The 16,385-nt window shown below is 42.8% G+C and overlaps 1 protein-coding gene across 4 annotated transcripts in view; it reads left to right on the forward strand.

The window, feature by feature from the left end:
- Positions 1–16,385, forward strand: part of SLC26A4 (solute carrier family 26 member 4) — a 60,663-nt gene that overhangs the window by 18,883 nt on the left and 25,395 nt on the right. For all 4 annotated transcript variants that reach the window (XR_007479279.1, XM_033438869.2, XM_049714912.1 and 1 more), the window contains 6 exons: positions 2,350–2,497; positions 4,536–4,649; positions 8,657–8,734; positions 8,875–8,970; positions 10,107–10,213; positions 12,444–12,513. Coding sequence is in view for 3 of the 4 variants with exons in the window: in XM_033438869.2 (XP_033294760.2) it covers positions 2,350–2,497; positions 4,536–4,649; positions 8,657–8,734; positions 8,875–8,970; positions 10,107–10,213; positions 12,444–12,513 (613 nt within the window). In the remaining variant the exon portion in view is untranslated. The remainder of the gene's footprint in view (positions 1–2,349; positions 2,498–4,535; positions 4,650–8,656; positions 8,735–8,874; positions 8,971–10,106; positions 10,214–12,443; positions 12,514–16,385) is intronic.

Raw genomic sequence — 16,385 nt, forward strand, 5'->3', positions numbered from 1 at the left:
GTCAGCAGTCCCCAGCCTTTTTGGCACCAGGGACCAGTGTCATGAAAGGCAAGTTTTGCACGGAGTGGGGTGGGGGTCGGGTGGGGCGGAGGATGGTTCAGGCGGTAAAACAAGCGACGAAGAGCAGCGGATGAAGCTTCGCTCGCTCGTCCGCCGCTCATCTCCGTGCACAGGTACCGGTCCATGGCCTGGGGGTTGAGGACGCCCGCCCTCAGTGATCCTTTCTGACCCTATCCAGAGCTTTCCTGGCTGCTCTCCTGCTGAGAATGGATCTCTAGCCTCTTGCTCTTGGCTTAGTCAAGTTGCATCCTCTGACAGACCGCCTGGTGTGATTGGTCAGCTGACCTAACCTGCCTGGCCCCCAGGACTCAAAGCTCCTCCCCAAGGGCAGTGATCCCATTTGTCTTGTGCAACTTTTTGGTAGCACTGAAACAAGTCTAATAACGTTAACAAACCTGAAAAAGAAAGGGTGCTGTGGAGAGATTGGAAAAGGGCAAGGAAAGGAGAGAAAGGTGAGTAGGACGAAAGGAAGACGAACAAAGAGAAACGCTGTGCTACCCACCTCTTCATCCCCTCCCCACATCAATCCCCCAATAAGGGAGTAAAAGCACAGCCGCCGCCAGCAGCTTCCTTTTGTCCCATTGAGGGCCAATGCCATATGTCAGTATCGCTCAGGGCCCAAGGACACTGTCCCCAAAACTGTGACCACTTGCCTTACTTCCCCACTCCCTTGCTTGGCCAAGTATACAATTTCTGCAAGTCCGGTCAGCTTCTGAGTGTCCCACTAGGATTCACCTAAACGAGGAGCCCTCATTCTCTCACTGACCCTTTTTCTTTTTTGTTGTTGTCTTTTGTTTTTTAATTTTTACTTTTTGTCTGCACCGCACGGTATGTGGGATCTTAGTTCCCAGACCAGGGATCGACCCCGTGCCCCCTGCATGGGAAGCCCGGAGTCCTAACAACTGGACTGCCAGGGAAGTCCCATCGCTAACCTTTTTCTTAACCAGCAGGCTCTAAAAGGGTCAGTCAGATCTTGTGACCCAGGAAATCATCTAATATCTAACATTCATACCTGGACCTAATAAATGACCTTGAGCAGATCATTTCACTTTTCTGGGCCTCAGTTCCGGTATCAACAAAAAGAGAGGTGGATTCAACAATTTCTAGGATATTAGATTAGGATATTAATTTGGATAATATTAGGATATTAGCTGGCTCTAGATTTCTATTGTTTTCTATAAGAATCATTTCTACTTTACCACTTCCCTCTAATTATAGGCGGAAAAAAATATAGTTTCCTATTAAAGGAACTTCAGGTGTGAGGTAGGTCAGGGAGATTGCCTTTTGCTTTTGTTTTTTGGCCAGGGATCTCTGGAATTACACCCTATGGATAGTAATCAAGATATAGGTACAAGTGGGCTTCCCTGCTGGCGCAGTGGTTGAGAGTCCGCCTGCCGATGCAGGGGACACAAGTTCGTTCCCCGGTCCAGGAAGATCCCACATGCCGTGAAGCGGCTGGGCCCATGAGCCATGGCTGCTGAGCCTGCGCGGCCGGAGCCTGTGCTCCGCAATGGGAGAGGACACAACAGTGAGAGGCCCACACACCGAAAAAAAAAAAAAAAAAGATATAGGTACAAGAAAGGCATCCACCACCACCCCCGATTTTCATATTTGGGGACAATTGCAGGCTTATAAACTTGTATATTTATTTCTTTATACAGTTGGTAGAGTAGCTCTGGTTTTGTCAAACAGCAACTGTTTGATCCCGCAGTTGTTGGGATGTCTTAATCGTTGTGACTATGGAGCACTATGATAATTACACACATTTAATCTTTTTCGGACTCAAGAAGATTTTAAATATCATGGCTCTTAGAATGGATTTTCCACTTAGCTCTTTTAGCATCTTACATTCTTTGTCTCTTTAACAGACCTGACCTCACCTTGTACAGGGTAAATCTCATTTTATGGCTAGGATATCTTTTAAATTCAAAGACGTTTAAGATGAAATTGTGTAAGGAGAAACACTAATGTGTGAAATGGCACAGCATGGGATCGTATGGTATTAAGAAATCAGTAATGACAGGCTTATTCTTGTCAGAGCGTAGATAAGGCAGCATCTGTAGCCTCTCAAATAGGGGACAAAGGAATCAGCCAGTGAGATAGCACCAACTTCTGATTGAAACCTGTAAAAACAGATGCTACCACTTATGCATCTCACGTACCTCTTGCCCTCTTGGATCAAGTCCTTTCATTTCTGGCTTGTGGCTGGGTTGATAGAGCATTTGGTGAGGTGGGGGAAGAGCATTATGGTCAAATTTTCACAGCATTTTTCATGTAAAAACTCACTAGGTTTTTGCCTCCGGCGATTCCATCTGTGAGTTTGTTTTCTGAGATGCTGACTGCATCATTTTCCATCGCTGTGGTCGCTTATGCCATTGCAGTGTCTGTAGGAAAAGTATACGCCATCAAGTATGATTACACCATCGATGGGAACCAGGTATGGTCACTCTTGCTGAACTGGTTTTGTAGGGCTGAAAATAAGAAGAAAACATAAATGGGAAAGATTTTTGTTGTCTGCTAAAGAAGGAATTGGTTTCTTCTACCCATCTTTATTGAGTTGGTTTCTCTCCTGTGTGTGCTAATTTGAAATTATTTTGAAATATACATGTTGTATCACTGAATTTTTTAAATATATTTTACTGTTCCTTTATCCATATTTTATTATGTGTCTCTGAAAGATAAGCATGTAAAAAGCAATCGTGATACATCATCATATCTAAAAAACTAGCTGTAATTCCCTAATACCATCTAATAACCAGTCAGTTTTCAGGTATAACCACAAGATCATTATCACAACTAAAAACATTCACAATAATTCCTTGATAATATCAACTATCTAGTCAGTTTTCAGATTATCTTAAAAAGTTTTTTTAAAGAGTTGATTTGTCTGGTTAAGTATCCAAACAAGCTCCATGTGTAGTATTAGCTTGATACATCTCTTTTTTGCTTTACATTTTTTAACAAAATGATTTTTTTAATTGGGGTATAGTTGATGTACTATATTATATAAATTTCAGGTGTACAACATAGCGATTCACAAGCGTTAGAGGTTATACTCCATTTATAGTTCTTAGAAAACATTGGCTATATTCCTTGCACTGTATGCATCACTGTACTTTTTTTAAATTAATTTTTATTGGAGTATAATTGCTTTACAATGTTGTGTTAGTTTCTACTGTACAGCAAAGTGAGTCAGCTATACGAATACATATATCCCCTCTTTTTTGGATTTCCTTCCCATTTAGGTCACCACAGAGCATTAAGTAGAGTTCCCTGTGCTCTACTGTATGTTCTCGTTAGTTGTCTATTTTACACATAGTATTAATAGTGTATCTGCATCACTTTACTTTTTAAGAAATAAGTTGAAGTAATCCTAATTTTTAAAAAGTTAATTCAGTTAGGTCATAAATAACATTTAAGCTTAACAGATTGGAATAAGAATTCTTCATGTAATCTAGTATCGCCTGGTAATTGTTTTTTTAATGACAGCTATAACACGGCAAAACAGAGCAACAAACACCAATGATAATAGGTGTGACCACTTTAAATTGAGGTGGTTTATTGTGCAATTACAGGTTTCCCCTGCTACCCTAACGTAGGGCGTTCCTATGAAAACTTTCTTAAGCAGAAATGGCAGTAAAGTGAAGAAGCAGTTACCTTAGGACACATCTTGCAAACAGATGCACAAAATCCATTTAGATGAAGCACAGGTGCTCACCAACACAGTTCAAAGCGATGGCGGCTCGATGCTGAGTGCAGTTTCCGGGGGAGGAGCTTGGTGGTGCCACTCTCCCTACTTGGGGGGCATGCTGCCTCTATAAGGGCTAGTTACAAAACAGATGATTTTCACCCTTTTTTGTAAAAGTAAAAAGCCCCTTGGGATTTCTTTCAGTTAGCAAAAACAGGTACTAACATAGGTCTTTCGTAAAAGCCAAGTGGCGTAAAGTGAGCTTTTGAAAAGCAGGGGATACCTGTAATAGATACAGGACATTTTTCGTAGCACCTGATACATTTACCAGGTGAGCTGATTTTCCACTGCTTGCAAATCTGCAAGTATGGTTGGTTTCTGAAAACATAGCATAGCAATTACAGTAGTTAAATGATTAGTACTCAATAAGAATAACAGCCCTCCTAATCATAATACACTTCATAGCAAATATCCAACCACAGAGAAAATATTTCATGTGAGAGTTACAGATATGCCACTCACCAGGAAGTGAAATAAGCATTTGAGCAAAAGATCAGTCAATCTTAAAAACAACTGAAAGCAGTGAAGCCTCTCTCAGGCTCTACGGAGCCAGAAGTCCCCATGTCTTCCAAGGGTCCCAAGCACCTTTAATGGTAAGAATTAAACTGGGACTCCCAGGCAGGGTGGGCTTGAGAGTTTGCTTTCTTAATGCTCTTCCTTAAACACTTGGCGAGGGTCTTGCAAAGATTTGATATGTAGCAACACTGCCATCCAGTCTCTCTCTTAGGAATTCATTGCCTTTGGGATCAGCAACATCTTCTCTGGATTCTTCTCCTGTTTTGTGGCCACCACTGCCCTGTCCCGTACCGCCGTCCAGGAGAGCACTGGGGGAAAGACACAGGTATGTAACAGCGGTGTCGTAATATCCATCTAGAATGATGGAAAGAATGAGTCAGGGGAATGGTGGCTCAGAAAGGCTTGCACAAGAACTCAGCAGGACGATTAGCCTTTGAGAAAAGAGAAATTTGTACTTCCTGGTCTGATTGCACCCGGGGTCTCTCCATCTCCTTGACGGTGATCCATCCCCTCCCCTAAAAACTCTTCCACAGCAACATTTATGGTTTTCTGATGCAGCAAGTCTCAAACCATTTTGTGTGAGTGCTCAGCTGGTAGATAGCTCCACTGACTTCTTTTCCAGGGACGATAACAGTTGACAAGGAATCAGTCATGAAGAATGCTGATTTTTACCAATTTGTTATCTGGGGATAGAGAAGGCCTAGTAAGAGCACTTTGTGGCTTAGTGAGTTATTCTATTTTCAGGAAAATGAAAAGCTGTCTATTTACATTTCCTTTACAAGCATCAGGAGCTTCGTCCAGAGGCATTGGGTCCCACAGAACAAGTTTGCTAGCCGAGTATATTTTTGTTGTAACATTTTGGCATCTCTTCCTGAGCAAGACTTTTGTTCCTAAAGTTCTGAATGTGGGTTTCATCTTGCCTTTTTTTTTTTTTTTTTTGCGGTACGCAGGCCACTCACTGTCGTGGCCTCTCCCGTTGTGGAGCACAGGCTCTGGACGCGCAGGCTCAGCGGCCATGGCTCATGGGCCTAGCCACTCCGCGGCATGTGGGATCTTCCCGGACCGGGGCACGAACCCGTGTCCCCTGCCTCGGCAGGCGGACTCTCAACCACTGTGCCACCAGGAAAGCCCTCATCTTGTCTTTTAAATGTGGTTTTTAAGTTGTTGCCAAACCAGCATCCAAGTTAATCTCTGGCAAACTCCTCCTTCAATGGGCTAGAAAGCTCAGGAGCTGTTCTCAGACCATTCTTTCCAGCAGGACATGAGTCAGCTAAGCCAAACCAAGTAGATGGGGGTGAGGGGCAGCTCAGGAATTGTGTTTCTGTTATGCCTGCAGAGTTTTCTCATCCCAGTACAGAAAGAACTATTATTTAAGAGTAAAAAGTACATTGAGACTATAAAGGAGAACAACAAATCCAAAGTGAATAGGGTAACACACACACACACACACACACACACACACACACACACACACACAGAGTCTTCAAATAGGGTTTTTTAAGGTAGAGACACTTACAAATAAGTACAAATGAGAGAAACTGAGAAAATGAATGACTCCAACAAGGAAGTTGCCCAGGGGGAGCCTGAACTGTCCCCAAGGTGCCCATGATGCTCCTTTACCATTTATAAAGGATCTTGGTGACAGGGTCAGAAGAACTGGCCTCTTCCCATTTCTTGACTCCCGTTCAACAAAAATTTAGTCTAAATTTTCAGAATTTTTCTGTTTAAAATTGAGTTTTCTTTGCTTTTTTCTGCAAACATTTCCAGCTTTGTGAGAGCAAATAAAACAATACAGCCTCAAACAGGAAGCATAACCAGAGATCTGTGGTCAAGGGGAAGAGGTTGGAGGTGATTGCCAGAGCTGTACCTGCGGTTCAGGGGGTAGCTGTCAGCAGTGAAATTTTCTGCTGCCTCCACTGGAGATGGGGCCCTGACAAGCTCTCCAGGGCACATGGCTGTAAGTGGGTGCAGGCATATCCCCAAGTGCTGATGTCCATTCTCTGCTGTTACTTCCAGACTGAAATGGGCACAGTCCCATCCATCCTCCCCTCCCCTCCTAAGAATGCCCATGTAAAGTGATTCCTTGGCAGAGGCTTTGGGGATAATGGTGTTCTGGTAAGCTAATACCCCCTGCCACACACTGGCGTGTATTATATTTAGGAATGAAGGATGCCAGGATTTCAGTACTGAAGAATGAAGCAAGCAGAGAAATAGCTTGATATTTAATTACTGAAATGTACACTAAGTTCTGGGATTAAAAGTCTAAGTGTCTGGACTGAAATCCAGGGACTTGTGACCAACTAAACTGGCAAGTCTTCTCCTGTTGTGTGGCTTCTCATGTTTTTTTTCATGTTGGAGCCTCAGTTTCCGCATCTATGCAATGGGGATAATAATTGTATCCACCTCATAGGGATGTTGTGAGGATTAAATAAGAAAATGTTTATAAAATCCTGGCACTCACTTGTAAATGTTGATGGTTCCGGTCATTAACTTCTCAAGGTAAGAATAGTGCCTTAGTACCTATGATACATATGTTGTACCTGACACATAAGAAGCACCCGGCATGTATTTGCTGAATGAATGAACAGAATCACAAGTATTAGTGGACCTCAACTGTTTGCAACACATCTACAGATTGTAGAAGAGCTCAACATTGCAACCTGTTCTTTCCCTCACCCCCATCTGACTCCTACTGATTAATGAAAAAGTAATTCTGATGACAAACTATTCCCTAGCTCTGGTTACCCTCTCACTTAAGAGAAGAATTAATTCTCTAGTAACTGAATCTGCTCATAGATATGAAATCTACAGCATTTCCTGCAAAATAAGTAATTTTCCTTTATAAATTAAGTACAAGCAATGGGTTCCCTCACAGATTTTAAAATAGTAACCAAAATTAGTCTTGGTCTCCATAATTGGAGGCTAATTATTTCCTATCCTCAGTGAGTAGGTGGCCACCCTCCTGGCATGAGTTGGGCAGCTGGCTGTGGTCCCTGTCCCCAAATCTCCATCCCTCTCACCAATTCACAGAGCCCTACATCCACAGTGAGATGCATGTGGCTCATGATAGACAATGAATGTTGGTTAAGTAATTGCGTAGAAGAAAGGAAGGAAGGAAAGGAGGGAAGGAGGGAGGAAGGATACCAGCTTCTCTGCTTAGATAAGAGAGGGGAAAGCTCACCAAGGTACTGGGAACCCGGAGGTGTGGTGCTGGGAGATAACAAATTGCCTAGAAAAGGGGATCTGGCCGGACAGAGCAGACTTTTCTGTATGTCATATACGTAATATCGCCCCAGTCTGGCCTAAGTATCCTCTGAACATGACTGAGCAATTTGCCAGCTGGAGTGAATGAGCGTGGATATGAAATTCCCTTAAGTTTTCGGACTTTTAATTTCTATTGGCTTTATGTGTCTCCTTGAAGGCAAACATCTTGCACTAGGCAGTACTTGGGCCCAGGGCAACCTTCTCTGCTGCCTCCTCTCTGGTCGCTTTGCTTCTGGCTCCCTGTCTCCTTCTCTCCTTTGTTTCAGAGCTACTAGGCTTCACCTCGGCCAGGCCCCAGCTGTCTCAGCAGAGAACCCATTGGTCATCTAATCACAAGAGAGAGTAGTCCCCACCCCCTCAGCCTCTCTCCTAACTAGTTACGGATCTTAGGAGAGCTTTTTTGCCAGCGAAGATAAAGTTTCTGAAGCTTCCTTGACTTCTGCTACTGCCCACCCTCACTCGGGCTGCTTGTGGGGCAAAGCTCTGAGCCTGAATCCGTGCAGCTGTGGGAGGATGCGGGAGACATGGTCCCACCACTCAGCAGGCTCGTGTGGCATTCTGAATCTGCAGAAAGACTGGTAAATTTATTTTCTCTGAGATTATCATGGCAACCATGTATACAAAGTGTTATCTGAATCGTTATCAGGTTGCTGACTCAATAATGCAGCAGAATCAGTTATGTGTTATGAGAATTTATTTCCCAAGAACATTACAAGGATCTGTTGTCCGGGAAGGGGGATGGGCCCTGTTTCCTCGAATGGCAAACGACTAGAAGTTTGGCCTCTTGAATTGACACCAAAAGTATATGTCTGCAGTGTATCCAAGTGCAATCCAGGCTTTACTCTACCAGACTCAGGGTCCACATTTTCTTTAATTTCTCTGCCATAGCTACTAAATGTATGGTTTTCGCAAATAATTCTCACTTGTCTCAACAGTATTGAGCAGAAGGGGGGAAGTTGGAAAGTGTCACGTGTGCCCATGAACAGGCTCTTGCACGCATGTGTCCAGCAAGCACACGTCCAGAGGGGGCAGGACGGACCCTGGTTATGGGACACGTATGTCTTTCAGGTTGCCGGCATGATCTCGGCTGCGATTGTGATGATCGCCATCGTTGCCCTGGGGAAGTTGTTGGAACCCTTGCAAAAGGTATAACACTGCTTCTCGCCACACCGATTCCATACTTCCCCTTCACTGCTCTGCCACCTGAGAAGTAACGGGAGATTTAGAAGTCATCACATGGAAAACCATTCCCCTGAATAGCTCAGCTTCCCTGTGTCTCTTGGCAGTCGGTCTTGGCAGCTGTTGTAATCGCCAACCTGAAGGGGATGTTTATGCAGGTGTGTGACATTCCTCGTCTGTGGAGGCAGAATAAGACTGATGCTGTAAGTCACTTACCATCCATTTTTCTCTGAAATAAGAATTGTTTCTTATATGCTTCTTGCCATATGATTACATCCCCTTATCTCCTAAGTCTTACTTGCATTTTGGGAACCAGAGCAGAAATTAGAATTTTGTGGATAAGCCAAAGCTGGGAAGTCTTCCACATGAGCTGTGATTTGTGAAGGTCCTGTATCTCTGGGAAGATTCATTTCCGGCAAGAATCCCATATGAGCTCCTTCGTATACCCTTGGCCTTCTAAAGCCAAAACACAAACAAACTTTTAAAAAACCCTCTAATTTAGAAAGACAAACAAAACAAAAACAAAGCAAAAACAAAATACGAAACCCCACATTGATTATAATATTGATTAAAGTAACCTTTACAAGTCTTCTGAGGGATTGTTAGAAAAAAAAAAAAAAAGAAGCTAAACCCTTCAGAGTTCTGCCCTAATTTAAACCAGAACAGATAAAAAGAATGGGAAAACTCCCTATATATCTATATGGAAAGATCTCCAAGACAAATTGTGAAGTAAAAAAGAGACCAGTGCACAATGGAAGAGTGTGTATAACACACCAAAAGAAGGGACAATAATATATGCTTTGTAGTCATATTTGCTTGTATTTGCCAAAAGAAATGCTGGAGAAAAGTGTGCACATGTGTGTACACACACAGAAATAAACGAGGACACAAGAAAGGAGCGTCGTTGGGAATGGATGGAGAAAGGAGAGAGTTACAACCAAGATTTTTCAGTGCACACTTTTTTTTTTTTTGGCCGTGCCACACAGCATGCCAGATCTTGGTTCCCCTACCAGTGATCAAACCCGTGGCCCCTACAGTGGAAGCGCAGAGTCTTAACCACTGGACTGCCAGAGAAGTCCCACTGCACACCTTTTTAATACTAATTTTATTTTGAACCATGTCAATATGCAAAAATTAAATTTAAGAATATTTAAATGGAACAGCTGGCCTTTACTGGAAAGGGCAATTTCCGCTTCCACTTAAAGTATGCAATGAAGTCAGAATATTTTACAACGCTGTAATTTGTTCGTGGACAATTGATCTTATTTTTACAGGTAATTGCTCACCTGATGGTACCTGATGAATTAACATAATTCCTTTCATTTCCATGTTTTCCTAGGTTATCTGGGTGTTTACGTGCGTAGCATCCATCATTCTGGGGCTGGACCTCGGTTTACTAGCTGGCCTTATATTTGGATTTCTGACTGTGGTCTTGAGAGTACAATTGTGAGTAATATAAGATCCAGGTTATCGATAAACAGGACAACACACCCTGAGATTTATTATATTTCTTTATTGTGATAAATACAATAAAAGCACTCCGTTTCATAATAGTTACTATATATTGAGTGCTTCTACAAATTAAGCGTATGGTGCTTTACACACATTATCATATTTAGTCTTCAAAAAAACCTTGTGAATAGGTTTTACTCTCCTCATTCTAGTAAGATAACTGAAGCTCAGAAAGGTTAAGAACCTTCCCCAAGATCAGCTAGTCAGTGGCAGAGACAGGATTTGAACCCAGATCTCACCCCAAAATCTATGCACTTATTCACATGGTCTACTGCTATGCTCTCCTCCAAGTCATGGTAAGACTAAAAGATACGTGATTCAGCAAAAGACTGAAGTTGCTGTGTAGTTTCTTTTTAAAATGAGATGATGTCTGAGAGGCACTGGGCCCAAGCCTTGGGCCCAGACAGCTGCTAAATATATTGTAGCTCATTTTCTTTTGAAGCTAGTAACCCAGAAATTATGTAACAACCCAGAACAGGAGACTTTAAAACAGTTGACTGTAGCCAAAATTCATTCAAATCTGCCAAATAAGGTATGTACCCAATAAGCCACACCAATTATGCAAAGTAGACATGATTAGGTCCTCTGCAGAGTGAAAGCAACACAGACACAGTTCAAAGTAATGGAAAACAATCTGTGAGGCAGCCGAAAGGTGTGTTTTTTCATTTGTTTTGTTTTGACTTTTAAAAAATTTTTTTATTAAAAAAAATCTTTTTTCTGGCCGCGAGGTTGGCGGGATCTTAGTTCCCCAACCGGGGGTATACAGGCCCTTGGCAGTGAGAGTGCGGAGTCCTAACCACTGGACCGCCAGGGAATTCCCTTGTTTTGACCCTTGAGAGGTCTTTGGTAGATGCCCTTCTGGGTCTATGGAATTGTCTGAACAGAGAGCAGAAGCGTGCTTCTCTCCTTCCTCAAAACTTCTGTTATCTTCCCAGGCGTCTGGTCCCTTCTTTGCCTGCACTTGGGCCATGAAGGAGTACAAAACCTGGGGAAACCTCAACACGGATGTCTTCAGCTTAGCATAAGTCCACCTTTCCCATTCCACCAACCAATTCTCCTTCCCTCCCTCCGTCCCTCCCCTGGCATGTTAGAGCCTGCCCAAAGTCTTGTGTTTACTGCCTCAGCACCCTTAAATGGTTGCCCAAGGGCCCGAAAGAGTTCACAAGCGTCCAAAGTACCCAGTGTGCTACTGGGAAACACCTCAGAAACTCTCCTTGGAAGAGAGTTTTGTGCCCTGGATGCCTCCGTGTTTACTTTTACTTGTGTGAGTGTGATTGGGGGAGAAGGGTTTTGTAGAGAAAGACTATACAGTTTCTAAGGTTTAAGTTAAAAATCAGCACTGCACAGCAAGCTGAGGAAAATCGGTGGCACCGTTCAGCTGCAGATTTGGTAACGAGGCTTTGAGCCAACAAAAAGCAGTATCCTCCACAGTATTTAATTTCCAGTAATTATAAGGCTGATCCAGAGAGCACATTGCTGAGAGGACCCTAAACAGACACTCTTTCTTCAGGAATTGTGTTTAGCATATGTCCCTAGTCACACTTGAAGAATCATGGAATTTATGGGATTGCATCAGAAACAGGAAATCAACAGTCTGGTGGATGGGAAGGACTCATGTCTGGTCCTCCCAGGCTCCTATTTCTATGAAATGATACTAATTTGAGTGCAGACTCTCCATACTTCATCAGAAAGTTGCTATAACTCACAAGTTCTAGGCACCACGCCAGGCAACGAAGACCCATGGGTTAAAGATAGAGGCTGTGCTCCTCTTCCCTCCAGGGCCTTTTTGAACTTCTCTAAACAGTTTACTCACCAGTAAAATTGAGGATAATACTGCTGATCTTTCAGCGTTATGGTAGGGCTCAAATAAGATTTAACATGTGTGAAAGCTCTTTGCTTATCCTATAAAGTCGTACACATATGAAAGTATGAAGCTTATTACTTCTTGCAGGCATCAGAAATGAGGCACACTTCCTTCTTCTCCCCGAATCCTACACAAACACCGGCTGTTCACTTTTAGCTACCGGAAAATGTCATCTGCGATAAAGACAGAGTCCAAAAACACCCAAATTATGGGCTCTTTAGTATCTGTAATTTCTTCTAACTTTTTATTCCAAAATATGCCTGTTCCCAAAACTCCTGACCTTAATTTTTCTTCTTTCAGTCCCTCATGGAACAGCCTTGGAAGTATCCCTAGCACAGACATCTACAAAAGCACCAAGAATTACAAAAACGTAAGTGCCTTTGTGAGACATTGGCTGGACTTGGGTTTGCTAAGCTGGATTTTCAGGGGTTGCATATTTCTCTTTCAGTACGTTAGGGATAAGGTAGCGAAAAAGGGAGGCTACTTCTGTTGGGAAAGTCCAGAAGTCCACTGGGGGGTGTCAGGAAAACTTTCAATCCAATGTGCCCTCTGATATCCTAGGCTTATGTGAATTTTGTCCATGCTAGTTAAAATGTCATTTTAATGTCAAACCATTGTACAGGGAATTTTTTAAAAAATAGGCAATTCAATTATTTCCAGAAATTGAACCAAAATTCTATTCCTCTGAGTGAAGGGTGTCAAAAGACACAAACTTCCAGTTATAAATAAATAAATCATGGGAATGTAATGTACATGTGAAGACCATAGTTAATAATACTGTATTGCATATTTGAAAGTTCCTCAGAGAGTAGATCTTAAAAGTTCTCATCACACAAAAAAGTCTGTAACTATGTATGGTGACAGACGTTAACTAGACTTATTGTAGTGATCATTTTGCAATGTATACAAATATCAGGTTGTACCTCTGAAACTAATATGTCAATTATAACTAAAAAAGAAAAAAAAAGACAGTGCCTCAGAGACCTCTAGGACAAAATGAAACATACATTGTAACAACATTCCCAAAAGAGAAGAAGAGGGGAAAAAAAAAAAAAAAAAACAGACAAAATATTGAATAAGTATCAAAACTTTCCCAAATTTGAGGAACACCACAATGTACAAATCCAAAATGCCCACTGAACTCAATTAATGTACACACAAAAATCCACACCTAGAAACACTACAGTAACACTGCTGAAAGCCAAGATGTTAACAGCAATTTTTCAAGCAGCAAGAGGAGAAAAATTTCTCTTTCTCTGCTATGTTATCCTTATCCTCTATGACACTGTCTGAAATCCCTGTAAGATTTTCTTCATTCAATTCTAAGAAGAGACGTTCATGTTCTGTGTCACAAAGAACCTTATTTGACGTTTTTCTCTATCCTTGGAATTGGAAGAAATAATATATAATACAGAAAATAAAAAACGAAGAAAATAAACATTCCACTGATGGGCTTATGTTCCCTGCAAATAAGAGTGCTTAGTGACCACCAGAAGGAACAAACATGAAAAAGTAGAGAAAGAAAGAATATTCAAGGGGGCGGTCCAAGATGGATTCTGGAACAGGAAGATTCTGAACTCACCTCCTTCTATGGACACACCAAATCTACAGCTACATATGGAATAATTCTCTCTGGAAAAGAACTGATAACTAGCTGAACAGCTCCTCCACAACAAGGGATAAAAGGGTCACATCGAAACAAGTAGGAGAGGCAGGGATGCAGTCTCGCCAAAACTCACCCCTGACTCCGCGTCCCACAAGAGGGAGGAATGTCCTAAGTTTGGAGCTACTCCCTGAGGAGCAAGGGGTTTGTACTCCACATCCCTTGGGACCTGCACCAAACGTCGAGGCCCCCAAACTGTCTGGTTTTATAAGCCAATAGGGCTTACATTCACGGGCCCCGAGGGGACTGTGGGAATGTGAGATACTCCTTTGGAGGGGCTCACATGTGGGCTCACTCATCCTGGGACCCAGCACGAAGGCAGCAGTTTGAAAGTCCCTGGACTATATATGAAGGAGATTCATTTGCTAATCTTAAAGCATCTGCCAGAGGGGCAAGGACCACTTGGGACTTGCTTCAGGGGTGGAGGCACTGGCAAGTGTCATTTTTGCGCTCTCCCCGTACCTTGCTAGTGTAGGCGGGTGCACCCAGGCACAACCTCAATAAAGCCACAGGTCTGCTCTGCTCCCAGCACTCTTCTCTTGCGTCGCTAAAGCTGCAGCATGCCCTACCCTCAGCACTCTCCTGCAGCCATGCTAAAGCTGGTAGGTGAGCACAGTCCGTACAAGGAACACCCCTTGGTTGCCTGGCCCTGGCGCCCCGAGGGCCTTGCATGCCTGGGCCCCACAGGACTGTAACAGTTGGAAAGATAGTTCTGGGCAGGCTACCACACCCAGGGTACTACAAAGATAGCAGACAAAACATACCCCAGTCCACCTGTGAAAAAGGCCCATTATTTACACTAGAGCTTTAACCTGAGTGACAGGCTTCAGGTTTGCCACACGTATAGAGGCTACAGAAATGCTCTCAGGCAGTGTAGGCAGGGAGACATCATTGTCATACCCTCCCTTGGCCTCGCCACAGCTTGTGGTACCTCCCAGAAAGGAGTTCATCTGAAGCTCCAATTTTTGCACCCATCACCCAGGAGACACCTCCAAGTCTCCTGAGGTCAGTAATTGTGCTTCCACAAGACTGTATATATTTGCATACTTTAAAAGCTGCTGCCTGAGGATCTGGCTTCCAATCAGCCTGAAACTAGATGCTGAATGAGATCCCTCCCCTTGGAACACTGACAGGTCTTGACACACCCTCAACAACTGGGGCCTATCAAAACTAAACCAGTCTAGGGACTTCCCTGGTGGCGCAGTGGTTAAGAATGCACTTGCCAATGCAGGGGACACAGGTTCGAGCCCTGGTCCGGGAAGATCCCAGATGCTGCGGAGCAACTAAGCCCATGCGCCACAACTACTGAGCCTGCGCTTTAAAGCCCATGAGCCACAACTACTGAGCCCGCAAGCCACAGCTACTGAGCCCACATGCCGAAACTACTGAAGCCCATGTGCCTAGAGCCCGTGCTTCGCAACAAGAGAAGCCACTGCAATGAGAAGCCCATGCACCACAATGAAGTTAGCCCCCAATTGCCGTAACTAGAAAAAACCCACGTGGAGCAACAAAGACCCAATGCAGCCAAAGAGTAAATAAATTAATTAATTAAAATTTTAAAAAAAGAAAAAAAATAAACCAGGCTAATTAGACAAGCACAAAGGTTTGAGAGACACCCAAGAGCTAGGGCAAGGCTGAACAATAAGTTTCATCTCCTACATATGCCAGTCCTTCAAGACTAGAAGACTAGAATAGGTAGCCATTTTGCCTAACACATAGAAACAAACACAGAGAATCAAGCAAAATGAGGAAGAAACAGAGGAATATGTTCCAAATGAAAGTACAAGACAAAATTTCAGAAAGAGACTTTAATGAAACAGATAAGTAATGTACCTGATAAAGTGTTCAAAGTAATGGTTATAAAGGTGCTCAATGAATTCTGGAGTAGAATGGATGACCACAGTGAGTACTTCAACACAGAGATAGAAAATATAATAAGAAAAGTACCTAACAGAAGTCAAGAGCTGAAGAATACACTAACTGAACTGAAAAATACACTAGAGGCGTTCAACAGCAGACCAGATGAAGCAGAAGAATGGATCAGCAACCTAGAAGACAGGACACTGGAACTGACCCAAGCAGAACAGCAAAAAGAAAAAAGAATTTTAAAAAGTGAGGATGGCTTAAGGGACCTATGGGACAACACCAAGCAGAATAACATTCACATTTAGGAGTCCCAGAAGGAAAAGAGAGAGACAGAAAGGGGCAGAGAACCTGTCTGAAGAAATAATGGCTGAAAATGTCCCTAAACTGGGGAAGGAAACATTCAGGTCCAGGAAATACAGAGATTTCTAAATAAGATGAACCCAAAGAGATCTATATCAAGACATTATAAATAAAATGTCAAAAGTTAAAAGATAGAGAATCTTAAGGACAGCAAGAGAAAAATAACTTGTTACATATAAAGGAACCCCCATAAGATTATCAGCTGATTTTTTAGCAGAAACTTTGCAGGACAGAAGGAAGTTGCATAATATATTCAGAGTGCTGAAAGGACAAAACTTCCAACCAAGAAAGCTCTACCTGGCAAGGTTGTCATTCAGAATTGAAGAAGAGAGAAAGTGTTTTCCAGACAAGCA

This window comes from Orcinus orca, chromosome 9 (genome assembly GCF_937001465.1).
Source record: "Orcinus orca chromosome 9, mOrcOrc1.1, whole genome shotgun sequence".
Lineage (NCBI taxonomy): Eukaryota > Metazoa > Chordata > Mammalia > Artiodactyla > Delphinidae > Orcinus > Orcinus orca.